Here is a 12,445-nt window from a genome sequence, read left to right as displayed (position 1 = left end):
TTTCATGGCACATACAGCATCTTAGTAGCACTAAAAAATGTACTGGATGCTGATATATTGGGATATGTAAATGTTTCTGGCAGGTGAGGCCAACTTCATCAAAACGCTGGTTAATTTTGACAAGGATAATATATCGGACCGCGTTTTGAAGAAGATCGGCCAGTACTGCAAACAAGTGGACTTCCAGCCAGAGATCATTGGCAAAGTGTCACTAGCTGCCAAGTCCCTGTGCATGTGGGTCAGAGCCATGGAGGTAAGAGAAAACACAGAGTCACGTACACTTCTACGTGTCCTTACAAATACGGATAATTACCGAGTCTAAACTAAAGCATGAGCAGAAGAAAACTAAATGCAAACGTTGGTTTGATGTTCCTCCAGGTCTACGGACGTATTTTCAGAGTGGTTGAGCCGAAGCGGATCCAGCTGAACGCCGCCATGTCCCAGCTGAAAGAGAAGCAGGACGCGCTGGCTGCAGCCCAGAACAAACTGAGAGAGGTGTGACCACGTTTAGATACTAACTCGCACAAATTCAACTTCATACACTCAGCTTCACGATTAAATGAAGCTCAATTTGCACGAGACAAGACACATGTAATCATGGACGTTCTCTGTGTGTGTCTGTGTGTGACCAGGTGGCGGAGAAGCTGGAGGAGCTGAAAAGGCAGCACAGTGAGAAAATTGCCACGAAGGACAGTTTGAGGAGGAAATCGGAGGAGATGGAGCTGAAACTGGACCGGGCTGACAAACTGGTGACCGGACTGGCTGGAGAGAGGGTCCGCTGGGAGGAGAGAGTCGCTGTACGTCACACACAAGCAGACACACGTAGTGGAAAGACAGAGAAGTTACGCTTGAAAGCACCGAAAGTGCAGTGAAATAGTGACACACTGTACATTCGCTGTTATTCCTGGATGAGCTCCTCTATTGCAGTCCGTGCATGTGACGTTATAAATCATAAATACACAACCACCTTCCTCCGTGCACATCAGAAAAGAAGAACAAACCACCACAGTGGAGGTCTACGGACTTAATGTAGCACTATTAACCACCATAAATCAAATATTAAAACAACCAGCAGCAAAAAGAGAGTATTTTTATTTTAGAATATGAGCTGAGAGCATTTCACAGGCTTCACATAAAGTACACACACATAATATCTTATCATGACACTAATTTGCCAGGTGACTTTCTGTCAGTGTGTGTGTGTCTGTGCAGAAGCTGATAATTCGCTCACAATCTACCACATGTAATCTGTGGTTTCTGTGTGTGTTTCAGGGCCTTGAAGAAAACATGGGATACCTGGTGGGAGACTGTTTACTGGCCACGTCCTTCCTGTCCTACATGGGACCCTTCCCTTCCAATTACAGGGACGAGCTGCTTCCCATCTGGATGAAGGAGGTCAGACACACACATAAAGCCTCACGTCATCTTTGCGTTGCTGCTATAGAGGGTTTGCACGTGACGTCACAGCAAGCGATAGATGGATCGCTGCGTTAGGGGTTAGGGGTACATTTCTGATGCATTTCACCATGTTTCTTCCACTTAAGGGGGCGTGGCCACAAGCACCAGTGACGTCAACGCACACCCTCTATAGAGAACTGTGACTTCTATCAGTCTAAGTGTATTTTCAGCAGCCTCCATGTTTCTTTCTTCCTTCCTCTCTCTTTCCCTTTTGCTGCCTCTCGTCCTCCTCCTCAGGTACGAGGCTTAGAGATCCCGTTCACACCGGGATTCAGCTTCGCCGTTTTTCTGTCCAAGCCCACAGTGGTGAGGGACTGGAACATTCAGGGCCTGCCCTCCGACGCTTTCTCCACTGAGAACGGAGTCATCGTCACCCGTGGAAACCGGTCGGTGTCGTTCATTAAGATTAGAGGGCTGCGCTCTACGTTAAAACATTTCTGTGGTGGTTTGTTGCTCCTGGATCTGATTATATTCGTAGTACAAAATGATTATATTTGTTATATAATCGTAGTACTAAATGTGCCCTGATGAACACATGAGCTGACTTGATTCCTCTTCCTACCTTGTGTTAAAGATGGCCACTGATGGTGGATCCTCAAGGCCAAGCTCTGATGTGGATCAGGAATATGGAAATGAACATGGTACTATACTATACTATACTATACTATACTGTACTATACTATACTATACTATGCTATACTATACTATACTATACTGTACTGTACTATACTGTACTATACTATAACATACCATATGATAATATACTATACTAGACTGTAGCTACTATACTATACTACACTATACTATACTATACTATATGATAATATACTATACTATACTGTAGCTACTATACTACACTACACTACACTACACCATACTATACTATACAATACTATACTATACTATACTATACTGTAGCTACTATACTACACTACACTACACTACACCATACTATACTATACAATACTATACTATACTATACTATACTATACTGTAGCTACTATATGATTTTATATTATACTATACTATACTATACTATATGATAATATACTATACTAGACTGTAGCTACTATACTACACTACACCATACTATACTATACTATACTATACTATACTATACTATACTATATTATACTATACTATAATATATGATAATATACTATACTAGACTGTAGCTACTATACTACACTACACCATACTATACTATACAATACTACACCATACTATACTATACTATATTATACTATACTATACTATACTATACTATACTATACTATACTATACTATACTGTAGCTACTATATGATTTTATACTATACTATACTATACTATGCTATACTATACTATACTGTACTATGGTTCTTGTATTAAGCTCAACATTCAAAATCTCATAATAAATATCTATTATTCATCTATGACTTAGTTAATCTGTTTTTTAACCACATTCCTTTAATTAATACTTAATTGTTGCAACCAAACTACTGTGAATTAATCATCATTTCCTTCCACAGAACTTTCTCTCTCTTTTCTCCTTTTTTTTCTGACCGACTCCTTATTACAGAGACGTCTGTTCTATGGAACTTTCTCAGCGTCACCCTTTTTTGCTTCCATCAGTATCTCACACTCCATCTAAAACTGAAAAGTTTCCTTCAGTTGGATGCATTTAAACTTTAATGACATGTGTCGTGTTGTCTCTCACCTGTTGCATGTGCAGGGGCTGAAGGAAATAGACTTCCAGATGCCAGACTACCTGCGGGTGCTGGAGGGCGCCATCCAGTTCGGGAACCCCGTTCTGCTGCAGAACGTCCAGGAGGAGCTGGAACCCTCTCTGAACCCGGTCCTCAACAAGTCCGTCACTCAGATAGGTCCGAGAGACGCACAAAAAAACCGACACATTCACAAATTCATGGTGCCGGCAGTGCTTGATTTCATTGTGTGGTCCAGGCGGGAGGCTCCTGATGAAGCTGGGCGATCGGGAGGTGGAGTACAATCCGGACTTCAGGTTCTACATCACCACCAAGATGTCAAACCCCCATTACACACCAGAGATCTCCTCAAAGACAACCATCGTCAACTTCGCCGTCAAGGAGCAGGTATGAATGAATAAATGCTCAATGTTTCAAAGTACTGTGTGTACTCCCGCCTTATAATGTTTGTCTGTGTGTGCAGGGTCTGGAGGCCCAGTTGCTGGGCATCGTGGTGCGTAAGGAGCGTCCAGAGCTGGAAGAACAGAAGGACTCTCTGGTGATCAGCATTGCAACTGGCAAGAAAAGCCTGCAGGACCTGGAGGATGAGATCCTCAGGTTGACTAACCACTTTTATAGTTTAACTGAGCAGCACTCTCTTATTAATACTAATATTAAGAGTGTCATTAGCAGCTCTGTGATGTGTATTGTAACTGTGTGACTAACAGCCGTCCTGTTGTGTGTTGATTTCATGAAGCAGCCGCGCACACTGAGCCTCCCTAAGAATCACTGATTATAGTTTGTGCTTTATTAAAGACCCTCGAGATTAGACACATATATATATAACTACGTGAGTTAGTTGCCAGGGTAACAACAAGTGCTCCACGGAGAAAACCGCTCATCATTTTGTTCCGCTGCAGTGATTCAAACTCCGAGTGCACGTTACCCGACTTCCACAGAGATTAATCAATTTTTGCTAAAGACATTTAATAAAACCTGCAAATTATTTTCTGATAAAGTCCTTAAGACATATTTTGTCTTGTTTTGTTGTAATTTGTAAACGTTAATGAATGACTCACAGTATTAATTCATTTTTTTGTATGTTTCGCCCTCGTTAACCCACGTGCCTGTATGTCTGACATCCCAGGCTGCTGAATGAGGCGACTGGCTCGCTGCTGGACGATGTGCAGCTGGTGAACACGCTGCAGACGTCCAAAGTGACGTCCACCGAGGTGTCAGAGCAGCTGGAGACCAGCGAACAGACTGAGCTCAAGATCGACTCCGCTAGAGAGGTGAGAAGCCTTTCATTCATGAACTGAGTAACCGCTTTTGTAAATAACCGAGTAAATGGTTTCATTAGAATTAACCCTAAATCATAGGTCGTCAACAGGGGGTTGGCGACCCCTAGGTGGTCTGCAGAGGTACTGCAAGGGGGAGGGGCTGTCGCAAAATCTTTGGTTGATGTGACATTTTTATATAATTTCTTTTTTTTTAATTTTCCCCCACAAATTTAAATTTCTTTAAACACGCATCAACAAAAATCCAACATATTTTTGTTGATGTATATTAGTATTTAGCTATGTTTAAAGTTAAAACTGTCAAGAAAAAAAATATATATACACATATGTAGAAAAGATGAAGAAAATAATTGACAGTTTTAACTTGAAGCATAGCTAAATGTTTTGTCGTTAGGGGAACCTGACTGAGTCAGCGTTGTAATATGCAGCGTTGTGATTGGCTCAGTAGAGATAGGGGGCGGGGCCTACTCTGTACGGGAGTCTTATTGAAATAAACAAACACTTGAACCTGTGTATTATTTGAATATCTTACTACTGAATGCAAAGTCATAACAATAATGTACATGTATAAATAGCACTAGTTTAATATATTAGGTAATGGGTCCCTACTTAATCATTTTAGGGTCCTTAACCTGAAAAACGTTGGAGACCTCTGCTGTAAATGATAAGAACACTGCTGTGTTTAATGTAACTTGACCCCTTCCACCCTGACCAGGAAAGCGGTTATTAAAACCCGACCTGCCACCGCTTTGAGGAGGTTGCTGAGCTTGGCACGCTCAGCGGAGAGGCTGCCAAGTATTATGATTAGAAACGCGCCGTGTTCGCTTCAGTTCTGTCGCAAGAGTTGAGGATTCAGTGTCATCGGCGCACACCGGCTGCTCTTCACTCTTTAACGCAGAAAAAATATCCTCTGTCAACAGGCCTACCGCCCGTGCGCCCAGCGAGCCTCCATCCTCTTCTTCATCCTGAACGACATGGGCCGCATCGACCCCATGTACCAGTTCTCGCTGGACGCCTACATCAACCTGTTCACCGTCAGCATAGAAAAGAGCAAGCGCAGCCACAAGCTGGAGGAAAGGATAACGAACCTGAACGACTACCACACGTACGCAGTGTACAGGTAAACCAAGACGCATGTTCCTCTGGGTGTAGCTGAGACCGTGGGTCAAGTTGGAAAAAAAGAATTTATACTGAGATCTGAAATGAAAGGTAGGACATATGTCTAAATACACAACGGATAAAGACATTCTTCTTCTTCAGGTACACGTGCCGCGGTCTGTTTGAGGTCCACAAGCTGCTCTTCAGCTTCCAGATGTGCGCCAAAATCCTGGAGGTGGCCGGCAAACTCAACATGGACGAATACAACTTCTTCCTTCGAGGGGGACTGGTACGAACAACGCAAACACACTCGGTTTTTTGCCTTAATTTAATTTAAGATCGTCCGTCTAGTGTGTTTTTCAAAAACCGGGAACAACATGAGTCGCAATGAACTTCCTTCCACGAGGAGATTCATTAGCGTCCCTCGGACAGACTGCGCGGCGTGTGACTGATGCGTCGCCTGTTAGATCTATCGACACCCTGATGAAAGGACCGTCTGACTGCTGGTTAATTGATTGGTGTGCGTCCAGGTACTTGATAAGGAGGATCAGATGGATAACCCGTGCATCAGCTGGTTGCCGGACTCCAGCTGGGACAACATCACAGAGTTGGATAAGCTGCCCAACTTCCACGGCATCATGGCCTCCTTTGAACAGTACCCTCGAGACTGGAACCTTTGGTTCACCAGCCCCGAGCCAGAGAACGCTGCACTGCCAGGTCTGTGTGTGTGTGTGTGTGTGGTTTTTCCTTTTTCTTCAGTAATTTGTTATTTTCCCACTAGAAACGATGAAATTTAAGTTTGCTCTAGTGGGACAACGGCGGCTTTTTTATGTTTGCTGAAGTATGACATTGTGGCAGTAAAAAAACCTTTCAGTCCTCGGAAATCAGTGCTGATAAATATGTGTCCTCTTCTCTGCTACTTCTGACTTAATTGTTGGTGGAGGAGTGAATGATGCGTATTTGTATTCTTTCCTTCTTCTCATTTTATCTCCATATTACTCAACAATCAACATAATGACAATCTCTCATTTCCACTCTCCCTGCGTTTTTCCTCCCTAGGTGCTTGGGAAAGTAGCTGCAGTGAGCTCCAGAAAATGCTGATCGTGCGCTCCCTGCGCCAGGACCGCGTCTCCTTCTGCGTGACCTCCTTCATCGTCAACCACCTCGGCTCTCGTTTCGTGGAGCCGCCCGCTCTCGACATGAAGGCGGTGAGCGTCGGCTGTTATCCGTTTAATTCCCGTCGCTCTTTCTATGTCCGCGGGATTAGTCTGACGGGCGGAACTTGAACGAGAGAATGCTTTTATGGCGTCGTTTCCGTGATTCTGTTTGATTTGAGCTCACTTGAAGTTCGTAATCTCACTCGGAGGGGTTACTGTCGGTTGATTTGTCCTCCTCCCAGGTCGTGGAGGAATCCAACAGCAGCACTCCTCTGATCTTCGTCCTGTCTCCTGGAGTGGACCCTACAGGTGCACTGCTGCAGCTGGCTGAGAGCTCCGGCATGAGCAAGGACTTTCATGCTCTCTCGCTGGGCCAGGGACAGGCCCCCATCGCCAAGAGCATGATAGAGGAGGGCGTCAAGAATGGTAATGTTGCTGTCTTTCCTGAATTGTATTGGTCCCCTCACAAATAAAACATAATAATTTTTAATTTTTTTTTTCCCTGCCCAGGTCACTGGGTGTTCCTTGCCAACTGCCACCTCTCTCTGTCATGGATGCCTGAGCTGGACAAGCTGGTTAAGCAGCTACAAGTTAAAAAGCCTCATCCAAACTTTAAACTCTGGCTCAGCTCTTCACCACACCCAGAGTTCCCCATCACCATCCTGCAGGCCGGCATCAAGATGACCACCGAGCCACCGAAGGTACATGTACTTTCTCTACATCGTAGGTAGAGGGGTCCGTGGAGGTACTGCGGGTACCCGTAAATTTCTTTAAATACAGTGAACCCTCGCTATAACGCGGTTCACTTTTCACGGTCTCGCTGCTTCACGGATTTGCATCATGCATTGTGTTCTGCATTCTGATTGGCTAAACAGTCTCTCCGCGTCTTCTCTACCTGTGTGTCAATAACGTTATGGTTTAATATGTACACGTACATATTACGGATAATCGCCATTACGGAATTAATGAATCTTCCGTTCGTTCCATAAAGAAGGAGGAAAATAACATAAGGACGACAGCAGCAATAAATTTTAATAAGGATGCAAAAAGGGTTGCAACTGTCCGCAACAAGACCGTGGTAAGGATGGAGTCTGGTTTAGCTTTGTGGATTAATGACTGCAGAAAAAAAAACATCACGCTGGATACGAACGTTATCTGCACAAAAGCTAGAACACTGTATCAAACCTTTGCTGACAGCGACAGTGACAGGGAAGAGGAGGAGTATGCAGATACTGGGCCATCATCAAGTGCTGTTCACGCAGTACCAAGCGCATTTAATGCAAGCAAGGGCTGGTTTGAAAAATTTAAGAAACGCTTTGGACTTAAAAATGTTTCTCTGCACGGAGAGATCGCCTCTGCGAATACCGCTGGAGCAGAAGAGTTCGTGAACAATAAATTTAAAGCGATCAATGTTTTACGGAGTATTTCATTGTATAATAACTGTAAAAAAAATAAAGGTTTCTACTTCACGGATTTCGCCTATCGCGGGTTCTTTTTGGAACGTAACCCCCGCGATAAACGAGGGTTCACTGTACACATTACAACATATTTTAATAAATGGCACTTCACTTATTCAGCGATATGGGAGCTGCTTCATTTCACACTAGACCCGTCAGTCTAAACTTCCTGTACGCAGTAGGTCCCGCCCCTTTTGTTTATGAGCCAATTACGAGGCTATTTGCCGAGAGCCCGTTCATTCCCCGGGTGAAATCCAGAAGTATGCAGCAATATTAACAAAAGCTCGTTCCCATTAACATCCATTCATCCAAGGTTAGATAAGTTCTTCTCCTCAGGGTCAGATATCTCACTAGACATATCTCAGGTATGTTTGAAGTTCAAACTTTAAACCCTACTGAATATAAATTAATATTTGAGCCAGTGTATAATGCAAAATGATAATAATAACCCCGGAAGAACCAGCAGGGGTTGAAGACCCCTGCTCTACATGATATACTCCATGGTTTCTTTTATGTTGTTTGCCGTTTACATACTGTACCTCAGACGTGTAACGCCCTCTCCAGAGCTAACACTGACCTGTTGTCCTCAGGGCGTGAAAGCCAACATGAAGCGTCTTTACCAGCTGGTGACGGAGGCTCAGTTCAGCCGCTGCTCGAAGCCCGTTCCCTACAGGAAGCTCCTCTACTCCCTCTGCTTCTTCCACAGCATCCTGCTGGAACGAAAGAAGTTCCTGCAGATGGGGTGGAACATCGTCTACGGCTTCAACGATTCTGACTTCGAGGTCAGAGTCTGACACTAAAAGAAACACTAACGCTAAAGTTAGAGGAGAGGAGAGAAGAAGTGATTATAGATGATAATGAGATGTTTTCTTTGACAGTATTTTGGCCTAAATAAAAGATATGGACGTCTCTCTCTCTCTCTCTGTTACATCCTCTCAGACACAGAGGTATTTAGAATAATGATCTAGTTAATTTAGGTCTTTATCTGTAGTGAAAGATAACAGCATCACCAATAATCAACAGTCAAGATCAACTAAAAGCACAAGTTAGAGTGCATCAGACTGAATCCCATTCCTTCAATTTCTGAGCATTTCTTCCTGTCTGTTGTCTTTACCGTTCCCGTCTGCTCTCCTGCAGTCAGGGACTTTTCAGTCGCAAACCGATGTGTCGTCTTGCATTTCAAAGGCAAAGGCAGCGCGTTAACCTCCTTGTCTCCTCAGGTGAGCGAGAACCTGCTCAGTCTGTACCTGGACGAGTACGAGGAGATTCCCTGGGACGCGCTCAAGTACCTGATCTCCGGGGTGAACTACGGGGGCCACGTCACGGACGACTGGGACAGACGCCTCCTCACCACGTACATCAACGATTACTTCTGCGACGGCGCCGTAAACCAGCCCTTCTACAAGTAAGACACTGGGGACACAGCATTTAAATTCAAAATGTATATAGACAGAGGAACATATATTTTTTTTTGTGTGCTGGATGTAAAACATCAGATTTGTGGCTCGCTGGGTTTCCAGACTGTTCGCAGAGTACTAGCACCACCAAGAGGACGGTGGTGTTATGACCACTAAAAGAGACACCAAGGCTCTGTACTGAATGAACTTGGAGCGATGCTGAGGTCAGAGCCTCATCCAGAACAGGGTGAAACCAGAAAGGCTGCTCATATGTTTTGGTAACAAGGGCGCAGTGAAGAGGATCGTCACTTTATTCCGTATTCGATGAAAGTGGTACATCGGTTGGGGAGTCTTTTTATTTCTCGAGGACAGTCGTATTATTACTGTTTAAGAATACAGGTGAAAATGAAAAACAGATGACTTATTTAGTTTGTTCTCTTTTGGCTTCATTGCACAAACCCTGTGTTGCCTTCTTTTAGGAAAAAAATAAAAAAATAATTCACTCTCTCTCTCTTGGCAGTTGTGGTGAAGGACAGTGTGTGTCCTCTAATCCAATGAAAACAGTACCACTCGTTTTGATGTCTTCGACATACACACACTCTCGAGTACACTTTTGTATTGTGAGGGTTTTATATTGCTGCACTTGTGTGATTACATTGATTAACATTAGATGAGATGAAATGGGAAAGTTAGATCATCCTCATTTAAAGTCTGGAAACAAATGAAGCGTGGCTGCACCACATTTTGTCAGAATTTCGGGGATTAGCTTTCGCGAACTGTTTCATCGCGCGTTTTCTCTCGTCGTCTGTCAGGTTATCGTCTTTGAACTCCTACTACATCCCCCGGGACGGCACCCAGGCCGCGTACAAGGAGCACATCAGCCTGCTGCCGCCCACCGAGCACCCCGAGGTGTTCGGCCAGCACGCCAACGCCGACATCGCCAGCCAGGTGGCCGTGACCAAGACCCTGTTTGACACACTGCTCTCGCTGCAGCCCCAGGTCACCAGCACCGCGTCGGGGTCAGCAGCAGGGGGCGCCGCCAGTAGAGAGGATAAGGTAAACTGCTCCTGATTTTACACCAGCATGATGGGATGGTGGGTTCAGAAAACGGACTGTGTTGTGTTTCAGCAGCTTTGATAAACTGTGTCAGGCAGATGAAGAAGAAGGACTTTTATAGACCCAAAGCAACTCAAAGCAACTCATGTATTTACTGATGTGAACCATTCAGAAGGCACTGAAGTAAATTATACCAGGCTACGACTTCTTCGATTATGTTACACAAAAACAGAGAATTTAACGTTAAAATACGACCTGCAAGGTCTTCTTATGGAGAGACTTGATTTGATATGTCGTCACTACAAAACGAGGCTGATTATTGACATGTTTTCTGGTCGTGTCCTTAAAAAAAGGACATTGATGTCACTGCCACCTGTGGCCACGCCCCCTTAGTGGCAAAAACACGGTGAAATGTATCAGTAAATATAGTGAGACCGGGAGAAATGTGGATTATCAGATCAAATTAAGAACAACTGGACTCGATAATGATCCATAGGAACTAGTCTGGATTTGGAAACGATCTTAGCGTGGACGGATCAAAAGATGCTAACGCTAAGAGCTTTACAGAGAAGTAACGTTACTCATACGATACTGTTGCATCTGACCGGAGCGTTAAAAGGACGACGAGGAGTGATCACAAATATTCCATTTATTGTTTTATTGTTGGAACTGAAATAGTTACTGTCTACATTGAAACAACAACATCGACAAACTTATCTGACAGCCCTCCAGGACGTAACTTAAGAAGTAACTCCATCAAAAAATACAGCATAAATTAATATAACCTGACAGTAAATGTGAACCACAACACCAGGTTTCTGTGCCTGGATTCTAGTTGTTTCTTCTAATGTAGTGATACATTTACTTCTCTTTTCTTTGTCAGATATCTGTAAAAATATAAAATATATCTCTCACTGCTTTTCACATCTGTTGGTTCAGTCAGTCGCAAAACAGCTTTTTACAGCAACTTAGATGCTATTAAATCCTATGATTCGAACTAATGCTGCTAATCTCCAAGCTCATCTGTCACTTTCTGCCACTCAGTGGCCGTAACCACGGAGACGTCGCTGGCTGTGACATCACGTACACACACACTAACCCTCTACTGAGACATTTTGGGGAAAAGTTTCCACAATAATCTCAGAAACCTTTGGTTTAGGCATCAGCACAGCATTCACATCACATATCTCTACCTCCTACAGATTTGAGGACGTATATATATTAGGTTTAAAACTAACTGCTGATCACTTTCAGTTTCTAGAATAGATGAACCCATAAATTAGCTTCCAGAAAATTTTTAAATAAAATGGGTGTATTCCCTTTACTGACTTTTGTCTTTTCTTGATGCCAGTGGATCATCCCATGACTTCTCTTTGTTTCTGCATCTTATTGTTTGTATTTTTGCTTTAAGTTAAATGAAAAGTTAAAAAAAAATGTGGAAATACACAACATACTGCAGACACTTTACAATGAGTATAACTGTTTTATGTCTTCTGTCATAATTTAAAACTGAAATAGAGTCTGTATCATTTTTTATCTCCTCTGAATATGAAAATCAACAGTCTCTGTGGTATTTGCCACATTTAGAGCATAACGCAATAACATAAACATGAATAAATATAAATTAAAAAATGTAAAAAACATCATAATTTAATATTTAACTGCCCATAATCATGATATTGCTGATACAATGTATGAACATTAATACTGTATATATTTAGGTAATATTCTTACTCATTATATTTTCATTGTTGTTTTGAACTGGTAGGTATCTAATAATGTCTGGTCCATCACAGCATAAAAGAAAAGACCAGAACGTATGATGTCATCTGTCCCTCCG

The 12,445-nt window shown here is 43.1% G+C and overlaps 1 protein-coding gene across 1 annotated transcript in view; it reads left to right on the top strand.

The window, feature by feature from the left end:
* dnah2 (dynein, axonemal, heavy chain 2) overlaps nt 1–12,445 on the top strand; it is a 50,679-nt gene that overhangs the window by 32,066 nt on the left and 6,168 nt on the right. The window contains exons 64-82 of the mRNA XM_047573587.1: nt 84–253; nt 379–495; nt 633–797; nt 1,273–1,395; nt 1,696–1,844; nt 2,033–2,099; nt 3,172–3,322; nt 3,402–3,550; nt 3,627–3,760; nt 4,290–4,434; nt 5,361–5,560; nt 5,701–5,827; nt 6,069–6,255; nt 6,598–6,746; nt 6,938–7,121; nt 7,206–7,396; nt 8,743–8,934; nt 9,373–9,557; nt 10,362–10,605. Of these exons, the coding sequence (XP_047429543.1) occupies nt 84–253; nt 379–495; nt 633–797; nt 1,273–1,395; nt 1,696–1,844; nt 2,033–2,099; nt 3,172–3,322; nt 3,402–3,550; nt 3,627–3,760; nt 4,290–4,434; nt 5,361–5,560; nt 5,701–5,827; nt 6,069–6,255; nt 6,598–6,746; nt 6,938–7,121; nt 7,206–7,396; nt 8,743–8,934; nt 9,373–9,557; nt 10,362–10,605 (3,029 nt within the window). The remainder of the gene's footprint in view (nt 1–83; nt 254–378; nt 496–632; nt 798–1,272; nt 1,396–1,695; nt 1,845–2,032; nt 2,100–3,171; nt 3,323–3,401; nt 3,551–3,626; nt 3,761–4,289; nt 4,435–5,360; nt 5,561–5,700; nt 5,828–6,068; nt 6,256–6,597; nt 6,747–6,937; nt 7,122–7,205; nt 7,397–8,742; nt 8,935–9,372; nt 9,558–10,361; nt 10,606–12,445) is intronic.

This window comes from Mugil cephalus, chromosome 1, assembly GCF_022458985.1.
Source record: "Mugil cephalus isolate CIBA_MC_2020 chromosome 1, CIBA_Mcephalus_1.1, whole genome shotgun sequence".
Taxonomy (NCBI): domain Eukaryota; kingdom Metazoa; phylum Chordata; class Actinopteri; order Mugiliformes; family Mugilidae; genus Mugil; species Mugil cephalus.
This window is presented reverse-complemented; position numbering and strand designations above follow the sequence as displayed.